This window comes from Nanorana parkeri, unplaced genomic scaffold (assembly GCF_000935625.1).
Source record: "Nanorana parkeri isolate BGI_ZX_2015 unplaced genomic scaffold, ASM93562v1 scaffold149, whole genome shotgun sequence".
Lineage (NCBI taxonomy): Eukaryota > Metazoa > Chordata > Amphibia > Anura > Dicroglossidae > Nanorana > Nanorana parkeri.
This window is the reverse complement of record NW_017306417.1, coordinates 1878336-1890318: the sequence shown is the minus strand read 5'-3', so window position 1 is coordinate 1890318 and position 11983 is coordinate 1878336. Positions and strand designations below refer to the sequence as shown.

At 36.0% G+C, this 11983-nt stretch overlaps 1 protein-coding gene across 1 annotated transcript in view; it reads right to left on the bottom strand.

Annotated features, from left to right (window-relative positions):
• The window catches only part of LOC108785202 (sodium channel protein type 2 subunit alpha-like), a 128139-nt gene that overhangs the window by 4765 nt on the left and 111391 nt on the right, over positions 1 to 11983 (bottom strand). The window contains exons 22-24 of the mRNA XM_018554239.1: positions 2887 to 3171; positions 1043 to 1096; positions 48 to 183 (exon numbers count right to left, since the gene is read on the bottom strand). Coding sequence (XP_018409741.1) covers positions 48 to 183; positions 1043 to 1096; positions 2887 to 3171 — 475 coding nt within the window. The remainder of the gene's footprint in view (positions 1 to 47; positions 184 to 1042; positions 1097 to 2886; positions 3172 to 11983) is intronic.

Here is an 11983-nt window from a genome sequence, read left to right as displayed (position 1 = left end):
TACCAAGATGGCCAAGTTTACTGTCAGTAAACATTTAATACTTATCTTCTTTTTCTGTTGATTAAAGTTATCAATGATGACACCAATGAACAGATTTAGCGTGAAAAAGGATCCGAAGATGATGAATATGACAAAATAAAGGTACATGTACAGATTGTCTTCATATTTTGGTTGCTGTTCCATCTGGAAGTGAATACAATCTTATTCAGCAAAAAAAAGAATTGAACAGTCGAATATGTAATGCATTATATATGTAAAAGAACACCCTTGTTCAACTTTCACCTACCTGACTCAAGCCAATAGATGTGTTGTCTCCACTAACTACCTGAATGTTTGTACAAATTCATTCATATGAAAGGTTTTTAATATACTGCTATATAAATATCAAGGAATGCTGGGGAGAAAACTGGTGAGAAGAGTGATTGCTGATGTAACATGTCACATGACAAATAGGCTAGGATTTGTACTGGAACTGTGCTGTCTAAGCAGTATGGCGTTCTCTGAATGCCAAATCAAATTAGCAGCATTGAGCCAGTAGATAAGTGTTGTCTCTACTCACTGCCTGCAGGTCTGTACAACTGATTTCCGATTGAAGGCTTTTTAGTACTTTGTTTTGAAGTAAACACTAAAACATGCACTTAGAACTATAAGGCCCTGTTCACACCAGAGCGGTTCGGTCGCACATATTTTTCCGCACTGAGCCTCCTACATGAACAATCCCATACATTCTTATGGGGACCATTCATGCAAACGTGCGGCTCAGCGCGATCCAAACCACCTGCCACCCAAAATGCTCCCTGAGCTACGTTTGTCACACTGATCAGCACACTTCCCATATAGATTTCAATTACAATGCGCTTATTAGCATTTTTAGGCATTTTTAATTGCGCTTTAGTGCTGAAACGCAATTAAAAACGGCCAAAAACACAATTTGAACCGCTTCTGCGGTGGTGTGAATGGGGCCTAACTTCTGCATGTTTTAAACAAATCGTTACTGGAGGAATATGTAGAGTTTGTATATCCCAAATTAAGCAATACTGACCTTTCTCGAATCAACAGCAGCATACATGATATCCATCCAGCCTTTAAATGTTGCCTATGAATTGAAAATAATAGTATTTATTATTAAGAGTCCATTATTGACAAAGTAGTATGCATTATATGAAAACAAGGAAATACAAATAAATTACTTTGCTTACTGCTTTTACAGGTGTAGGCAAACGTCGGCCCTCCAGCTGTGGTGCAACTGCAAATTCCATTAGGCATTGCAAGACTCTGACAGCCACAGGCATTAATCCCAGATGCAGATTCATGATGGAATTTGTACTTTCACTGCATCTGGAGAGCCAGAGTTTGCCTACCACTGGTGTATACAAAGGCATATATTATACCTATGTTAACTTAAACCTTATTAGTCTTTCTGGGTGGACATGATCACTGCTGAAGTGGCAGATCAGAGTTTAGATTGATTGATTCTGACGTCACATGACCAATTTCTTAGGTTATTAGTGACATGACTAGTTGCTTATAGCATCATTTTCCAGGGGAAAGGTACTTTCAGCCCTTCTATTCTGCTTAACAACAATTATAATGTAGGTTTAAGTTTTTAAGCTTAAAAGTCTGTTTGCATATTGAGTGCCCCAGGCTTCGAGGCCCTTGGGGCTCAGTAGAGCTTGAATATTAGGGTAAAAAAAAGAAAAAGAAAAATAACAAGTTGTAACAGACACAGATGCATGTGCAAGTGCAAACTTTCTAATGATTATATGTATAGCCATAGGCACGCCCTGCCATATGACATTTCTGATGATGCATGAGCTGTTGATGTTTACTGGTGTTTGGGCACTATGCATTACATTGTGGGATAGAAGAAGAAGACATGTCTAATTTCCACCAATGGGAAGAGGAAACACTCCACGGTGTTTCAACTGACACTAGAGGAGCGGATTATGTCAAAAGATACAGTATACGTGTTATATGCATATGTTGTCAACAGTCTAGTCAAACGTGTAGTTCATTTAGCTTTTCTTTCTAACAACTTTGCTTTATGCTTTTGCATATGTCCCCTATTTGTCATTTCCCCCTTTTTTTGCTTCCCATTTTAGATACATAATGCATTCATTTCTTGCTTATCTTATTAATATGGGTGCAATTGTTGCTATGTGGATTGTAGTACATTGACAGATTGAATAATATATGTTTTTGACACTTTATTCTATAGGTACTATTTTAGTTACTGCAGACATGTATGTAAGCATTACATTTTTCTTTATTGTAGAAGCTGTTTTCCTCATGGTTGGCACGCCTGCTATTCAGAAAGGTGCTACAGGTCAAACTTTGTTGTAGTTATAAAAATTAAAATCATAAACTGATGTGTTTGTAAAGTCCCACGGGACTACAATATAACTAGAAAGCTGATATCCAGCAAACTGCAACAAGTATTGTAATATAGATAATAATGTGGGAGGATGGGGCTACATCCTATGGTCTTTTTTAGGCAATTTTGTTGTCTCTCTTTTAAAAACATGTATTTTTAATTTTGTTTATAAATAAAAAGTTGTTATACTTTATATAAAAACAAAACATGTTTGTGTGATCCTTCGAGTGCCTTAAAAGTCCGAACCCTCCTTCCTTTTTTCTATGTGTTTGTAAAGTGCTATAAAAGTACTCTCACAAGCAGCAAATATGCTTATTAAACAAATCAACAAACAATATAAATAAACTTGCTAAATTCATGTTTATGTGATTTAAGAGCGATTTTATAGAGATATACAAGAAGTAAATTGCCTTATGATAACAAATCACACAAACAAAGCCTGTGGGTGCAATACACTGCAATATACAGTTAAAGATGACAAGTATATATATATATATATATTTATGTCTTACCACTTGAAGCAAGGCTAGATAACCAAAGCCGACATTATCAAAGTTCACTTTAACGTTTTTCCATCTTGCGCTTTGATTATTGGCTGCTATGATTGCTTCACAATCTGATTTATTATTGACTATATCAATATCAAAGTATTCTTCCGATGTGACATTTAAACAGTAGCCATATTTTCCAGCGAACATGTTCACCCCCATAATGCTAAAAATTAGCCAAAATATTAGACAAACCAGCAGCACGTTCATGATGGAAGGTATAGCACCAATAAGGGCATTTACAACCACCTAATACAAAAATTGAGAGGGAGGAAATACACGTTACCAACAGCTTCTATTGTCTTTTTGAAGGTGATAATGAGATGAAACATAAAACAACAGGGAAAAAAGCCAAAAACAAAAATGTATATCTAAAAATAAAAACAAACAAAGTAAATTTCACAATAATGTAAAGAAAATATAAATCAGAAGAAAGAATAATTTAAAAAAATACACATAGACCATTTACAAAACTCTGGATTTAACAAGCATGCCAAAATAAAATGACAAATTAAACGGTAATTAAACATATAATGTAAATAAATTAGTTAAATAAGCATGCAAATTAATTGTGAAATAAATGTGACATACATTTCAGATACAAGGGTCATTTGCTAACTAGGCAGAAGTGGGCAATTTTTCTGATCTTTTAGATTGATGTATTCATTGCCAGAAATGTTTAAGGAACTTCCCCAGCCAGTTTGTGCAAAACTCCTTGAAGATAATATACCTAACTTTTCACCTTGGTGGAAGCTATCATCAAAGGACATGGAAAATCCTTCAACATATTAACTTAAAATAGTAATACCCACAAATCTAATGCCTTTCTGTTTTTTAAATATATACTTTCCTGCGGAACCTCCAATAGAAATGGTAGTTCTACAAATACCCATTACATACTGGCTATAGAGAATCAATTTAGGTTGTCAGCTTCATTGCAACTGACCTGACTGCCCCTGTGTACGCAACCCAGTGCTTGCAGAGGCCAGCTGTACTCAAAGGCTGCCCATGTAATTATTAAGGTAGCAGCTGACTTCATTTTTAACCCTTTGATTTAAAGATTTACTTACATATACTTTACATTAAGACTTACAAGCATTTCACTTTATTCAAAGATTGGCGAGAATGCCCAACAATGTTTTTAGGTATCTACATATATACCTGCCTGGGAAACCTTCAATAGGAGGGGTAGTTCTACAACTTCCTATTATATGCTATAGAAATGCAATTTAACTTTCAGCTTCATTATTAGAATTCAATTGTATTTTCAGCTAGGTGAAAACGCAGACTGATTCAAGTGTCAACCACCGGCAGACCAAGTAAAAAAATATTTTCAATAAATGACCCTGTATCAGTTTATTAAATACAGTTTACAATAATAACTAAATACATAAATAAATACAAATACACAACTTAAACAGATGAGAGTTGAAAACAGGGATGTGTTAGGTAATCATGCAGATGAGAATTATTTTAGAGATGAAAAACTCTTAATGCAAGCAATCGCTTCACATGAATCATTCACAAACTGCTGTACTAGTAGCTACTATTGTTGTGCTCAAAGCCAGGCACGCAGTAATGATGTATTCACTAAGACTATTATTCCATTCTCTATATGGAAACATTCTTAGCAAACAGAACTCTTTCCATTTAGACAAAATATTTGCTGCATTCAATTTCAAACTTCAGTCATAAGCCATAATATCTGAACTGAATTTGTTGAGTCGTTAAAAGGCAAATAAGTAATTAATTCTAAATTCATGTCACCATCCTTAAAAAATATAGGAATGTGGTCTCATGCTTATATGTAATTTTAATGAGACAACATAAGATGATCATTCGATTAAATGCTTTTTTGTCAAATATAAGAGAATATTTATAATATCTATAGGCTATTTTGTATTTTTATAATGGGTGTAGTTAATTAATTAGTTAAACGGTGTTTAACATGTTAGTGCTAATATTAATAGTATTATATATTTTAAAGTATTTTGAGAGTTATGCTGTTGAATACTTACTGTGACATTGCAAGATCTTGGGATATATATTTTATAGGGAGGGAATCATAGAATTCCATGCTTGGGTCCTGCTATAAAACCATGAATTTTAAGTTACATAAAATATAACAAAGTCTGAAATGTGTTGAAAAACAAGCACAATTAAGTGTTCCCTGTTCCTTTAACATAAATGCAATAAACAAATAAATAAAAGCTTACGATTTCTCTTAAAATACCACATATGTCTCAAAACTCTAGTTTTTAATATTTAATGTATGTCACCTAAACTGCATGACTAATGAGATTTAATTTAGTAGTTAAAGCAAGTCTCCACTTTTGTGAAATGTTAGCATACCCTAGCAAACAACATCATAATAAACTTGGTTTACTATAGTCCAAGGCCCTGAAGGACTCTGGAAAGCAAAATTCTTATTTGAGCTACATATAGTAAACTGAACCACATACTGTATGTGTGATTGAATGTGACAATCTAATTAGGAAATTGATTGATAAATATCTATTGACAGTTCTATAGCCTGAAAACAGACAATGGCTGGAAAGAGATGCATTCTCTATACTTAATAAGGGGAACTATTTTACAGTGTTTGAGATTTTTTTAACATCATTTATACATGGACATTCAGTCCATGTATAAATTGGTTTATCAAAGTGACACTAAATACAGGAGTTAAACCTTTAAAATGCATTCAAGTACCTTAACTATTAACAAAAAAATTAACTTATTTGTGTATCACTCAGCTGTAGATCCTCAAATCATCTCTGAATTGATGTTGGCACTGTCCTTCCTTCTGGGGGGTGGCTACTTTTGTTCCCCATGCTCTCTGTGTGTGTTGTAAAGTACTCACCATTTCAAACTCACTCCCATGATGGACTACAATCTATGAGATTGTGGTCCATCATAGGAGTGATGCACAAATAAGATTCATTTTTTGTTAATAGTTAAGGTGCTTGAATTCATTTTAAAGGTTTAACTCCTGAGCTTAGTGTCGCTTCAGTTCATGAAACAGATGCGCCTTTATTTAGGCTAGAAACTCCTAAAAAAATACTTATAAGCTTATGTGCACCAGGCTTAAATAACTGTTCTATTCTCAAAAAAAAAGATAATGTGTCTCTGTAAATGCTGTTTTTAAATGCCGGACTTTTAAAATAATCCATCCAATACCATCCACTGATGGTAAACTTGTTTTAGAATGTTATCTTTCTTTTAGAATTTTTAATTTTTTACTTTTATTTTCTGTGTCCGCTAATGTTATGTATAGATCATTAGTGCTGTTTAGTTGATATTTGCAATTTTTAAATGAAAACAGTAGCCAAAAAAACGAATTCAATTGACAATTAATCAGAGGTATCACTGGGGTTGATTTAAAAGTAAATAGATAAATAAATGTTCTTAGCAAAGTGAATTTTTACTTTTCACGCTTAGTTTACTGAATGGGGTAAAGCTCTTATGACATTCATCCTTCATGTGCCAGCAAAATACTGTTATTTAAATTTTCCTTGCACAATTGGGTATTCATTGCAAAGTGAATTTTTACCTCAATCACAGAGCTAAGTGTAAATTCTCTTGCAAAGTGTAAATTCACTTGGTAACGTGAACATGCTTTACTCCTTAAGTAAATCAACCCCACTGAGTCCAGACATCAATTGTCTTACTCTACACTGTGGATATCAATTTGGTTTACAAGATTAATTTGTTTCTTCTAACATTGGCCTATTATTGTCTTGTGCCACTATAGATAGACACATCTGATTGTTAAGAATTTTCTTTTTTAAAATACTATTAAAATAGTTATGTGCATTAAAGCATAGCAAACAATCAAGAAGCATAGCTTTTGTTTTATAGTAAGTTTAGTAGGTGTAGTGATAATGTTTATAATTATAAATGTATCTATTACCCTTAATACCCATATTTATATAGCACTGATAAATTACTCAGCACTTCATAAAATATACAGAATGATGACTAAAATTGTTTTGTTTTGTTTTGTTTTTTTAGCAGCATTCAGTCCTTCACCTCTGAAACATTTATCAGCACATCGTTCAGTCAAACAATAGCAGAGACAAACTCTTTGCAGTATAACAACTGTGTGCATTATAACTTTTCTATAGTGGTCATTTGAAAAATGTAGTACTCTAGCTTTCATTTTATTACCTGTGGTAACAGAAACAAAATATGAAATACAGATAAAAAGAAAAATATTAGTATACATAAAATCAGGGCTACTTAAGATAAGTTTCCTTAGGAAAGGGTCATTTTTATGTTTTTATAGTATGTTTTAAAGTTAGTTATCATTGCATGAAACGATGCAACTCAATAATCATTTCTATGATATTATATTTAGATTTAGGCACTTTTTACAATTTGTAAACTAAATATTACACTAGTTATATGTAGGAGACAAATTGGTTGAATTGCTTCTAATCATAGTTTTATTTCATTGGACTTGAAGTTTGAAATGCAATTTGATTCAAGAACGATCCAGTGAGCATGCACATATGACAGTTCAACTTTATTTTTGTTTTTAAAGTTGAGTTGTCTCATTTCTTCTTAAAATCAAGCAGTGTACCATGCTTACGTGTTTTTAACCATTGAATGCATGCATTGAAATATTGTATTTTTGATTAAATCAATGGAGACTCTTGCTGCACATACAATTTCACCAACAATTACAAAAGTAGAAATGATAATTAAAACCTTTTCCATTAAATTTCCATTAAGTCTGTGGATTGGGGGTGCATATAATATAGTTTAGTTAACCTAAGTAAAATCTGTAGCATTTTTTTTCCTGAGAATTTTACGATCTCACTGTTCAGTTTTCTGTTTTAAAATAATAATTAAGTCCAAGAATTACGGTATCAATTTATTAATGACTGACACACAAGAACTGTGCATTCTAGTTCTGAAATATAACAACTGTACATTGCTCTTAAGTGTTGAATGCCCTGAAGTATAGAGAATTGTGATGACGATGACAACAACAACAACAACAATAATAATAATTATACAAATTATTGATGTATACAAATTCATTTGGTTGGCTACACTGCTTAGCTATCTTTGTTACGTTTACTTGTTAATGATGTGAGATGTGCAGTTTTTGGACTAGCTGTCTATTCTGAATGTATTTACTTATATCCTATCTTTTCCTAAAAAGGCTTCCTCTTCCTCTTTCATATCACCACAATTCCACAACCTGTAGAACATTTTAACGATTCACTAATTCCAATACATTTAAACCATTGGCATCACTTAGGACTATGTGCCACCCTTCTGAGATTCATCAAAATCCCACTTTACTACTATTCTATAGCTACTAAAGGAGTATAGGCTGTTCACTTAGCAAAGTGAATTTTCACTTAGAGGGTTATTCACAAAGCTAGCCGAAGGATCAGCCGTAGCTGCGTCTGATCCTTCGGCTAGCTTCGGCTGCCGGAGCCCTTCAGTTCAGTAGATCCGAAGGGCTGCTGTACGGGCTATTCATTACGCTTCGGCTCGGCTTAGCCGAAGGTAAACCTGAAGCGGGGTGAGCTGCCGGCCATTGGCCGGCCGAAAGCCTCGCCGCTGACATCTGGGCGGGGCCATTCGTGATCTCATGGCTGGCTCCACCCAGTTGTAATGGCAGATCAGAGTCCCCAGGTTAACTGGCGATGCTGAACTGTCATTAAACAATGACAACTTGGTGGAGTCGGCCATGCTCCGCCCAGTTTTTATTCATTGGCTGTGACCTGCTAGAAGACCCTAGCAGGTCCCGGCCAATAGGAGACATATGGGCAGAGCTAGCTGTCACTGCTGGCTTCGCCCAATTGTTTCTTTCTTTTTTAATTTCTTTTTTCAATGATCTTTATTTTTATTTTTTTTCAATAATCTTTAATTTTCATCTTATTTTTTGGAAATCTTTATTTATTTTTGAACATTAATCTTTTATTTACATTTGTAGACATTTTATTCTCTACTTTTTTTTTGTTTCAACTTTTAACACTTCTATTTCTATGCCGAATAGCTGTGCCGAATGCCGTTCGGCTGAACCGAAGCCAGCCGAAGCAAGTCGATGTACGGCTGATTTCAGCCGCTGTACAGTTGAAATCAGACGTACAAGTCTGAAGTGAATAGCCGAACAGCGCTCGGCTCACTTTACTTTAGGTCGGTTACTCACTCGGCTGCCTTTGGCTCTGCAGAGTTCAATCATCCAATAAATATTTTTTTTTTTATTTACTTGCTCATGATTGTGTTTTCTTTGCAAAATAGTTTATCACCACATTCAGTAAGCTTAGGGGGCTATTCACAAAGGAGCTGAAGGATTCAGCCCTGGGGCTGCTGTACGGGCTATTCAATATAGCCCGTACAGCAGCCGAAGGTGGCCGAGTAGCTCAGCCGTGCCAAAGGCATTTGCTTCAGCTCAACTGAGCTGAAGTGTCAGCCGAAGCGGGGCAAACGGCCTACCGAAGGCCGGCCTTTCGCCCCCGCAAATGACAGCTGGGTGGAACTGTCATTTCACGGCTGGCTCGGCCCAGTTGTAATGACAGATCAGTATCCCCAAATAACCTGGGTACGCTAAGCTGTTATTCAACCATAACAACTAGGTGGAGCTGGCCGTGACATCAGTTGTTATTCATTGGCCGGGGCTCTAGCAGGTGCTGCCCAATAGGAAACAGTTAGGTGGAGCTAGCAGTCACTGCTAGCTCTGCCCAGTTTTTTTTTTCTTTTTTTAAAAATCTTTATTTCTTTTTTTATTGAACTATTTATTTACCTTTTTTTTTAAAACTTTTTTTATTGATTTTCCATTCTGCTCGGTACTACAGAGGTACCGAGCAGAATAGCCGAGCCGAATGGCGCTTGGCGGCATTCGGCTATTTACTCACTTCAGCTCAGCCGATCCAGATGTCGGATTGGCTGAGTCGAAGTCCTTCTGCACTTTGGCTTAGCCGAGTACGAGTGAGTGAGTACGAGTGAATAGCTGAACGTTGTTCGGCTCACTTCACTTCACCTGGGTTATTCACTTGGCTGCCTTCAGCAGCTTTATGAATAACCCCCTAAGTGAATTTTCACTTTGCATGGGAATTTTCATTGTACAAAGTAAGCATGCACTACTCCTTTAGTGAATTAACCACAACATATATTCCAGCTCTAACATATCCTTTCCATCTCTTTACCATTTCCTCACTACATTCTAGCTCCAGTACGTTTCGGCCAGATTCGGTGCAGGAATGCACTGGATCGCATCACGGCCAGCTCACTGTATCCTGGGATGGGAGGGGGCATGGCAGTGCATTGAATCAATGGCACCGCAGCCACGCCCCACAGCCGCAGTGGGATCGCCTGCACCAGAACGTGTGGCACATCAATGCCTGCATTGACGGCACCAAAACGCAGGCATTGATGTGCCATGCTTTCCGTTGAAGGCAATCACACTGTGGGCGTGGCTGCGGTGCCATTGACTTCATTGCACAACCACACCCCAGAACGCAGTGAGCCGGCTGGGATATGATCCAGTGCATTTCAGCACTGAATTGGGCCGGAACGCACTGGGGCTGGTGTGAACTAGCCCTGAAACCCTCACTAGAGCCCTAGAACCCTCACTAGGGCCTCTCTAGCCATCTCCCAGACTTGTTCTTTTTCTCTGAACTCATTAAAAACATATTCGCTGAGGTAAATTTACTAAAGACAAATAGGCTGTTTGGTTGCAAGGAAATTTTCACATTACATGGGAATTTTCCCTTAGTTTAGTGAATGTGGTGAAAATTCACTTTGCAAAGAATATTCAATCATGACTAAGGAAAATAAAACAGTATTTTTGCTTGCATATGGTGGGGTTGATGGAAGTCAGCACAGATTCAACTCATTCACTAAGCTATAGGGAAAAATACGTAAAGATTCTCTTGCAAATTAAACAGCCTAATTGCTTTTAGTACATTAACCCCACTGAATCTTTTATGTTACTCACCCTACTAGCACTACATGACTTTAAAAGTTTCATCTACTGCAATGTGAATTGAGGCGAAGTGCAGTGAAATTAACACAAATGCCCAATAATGTGCAGGGGAAGTTTTAAAAAATAGATCTACTTCTACTTCACACATTACAGGCCCTCAGTGACTCACACTCATGTTCCAAATCCTAATCTCACCCTATCTTTGTTGTTTACCACCAGTTTTTAGGTCCCACTCTATCTACACTTATGGGGTTTGATTTTCTAATGGAGATGATTTTTCACTTAGCTCAGTGAAGCTGTAATCATTTCAGTCCTACAGTCATGTGCAAAGAGATTTCCTCTTTTCATTCCTCTACACATGAATGGATATTTAATGCGAACACTGGCTCATATGGCTCCGTGAAAAATGCACTTCTTTTGCAGATCACAACCTTGCTCTTTTCCATGTCATTGACTGTATGCAGAGAGCACTTGAACATATCTTTCTGTTTTTGACCTTTACATTGACCCTACTGTCTGTATTTTTGTGGTTTCTTCTTTTGTGTCTCGTAGTGCCTAACTTTCAGAATATTGTTACACAAATAAAATGATCAAAATAATTTAATCCATTTTTGTTTGTATAGGTATCTATTATTTTTTTAATTCAAAGCATTCACCTTTATACATTAGTTAGGAAATTAACTTGTACATACAAAGAGAAGGGCTACTTGCCATCATCTTGTTAAATACATTCTTGAAGCACCCTTGTGTGTCAGTCTGCAGATGTTCCCATAAACTTGTATACAAACAGCTCTGTACATTTAATGGGCAGGTTAATTAAAGCAGATGTCTTTAATCTTTTAGACAGCAATTCACTACATATGATATGGCAGCAGATTATGGTTAGGGATTGTTTATATTTCAGTTTCGATTGCCAAATATGTGAACATTGACAGTGCATTCATGCATCCGATGAAAATACATTTATATTCTGGTAGCCTTAAGTAACAAAAATCAAAGGGTCTATTAAACAGAAAAAAAACAAAGTACCTAATTTAACTGGGGTATCCAGTTTTCAGGTAGAACAATTAAATGAGACTGTGCATGTTTGCCACCAATTATAACTAATCTTTC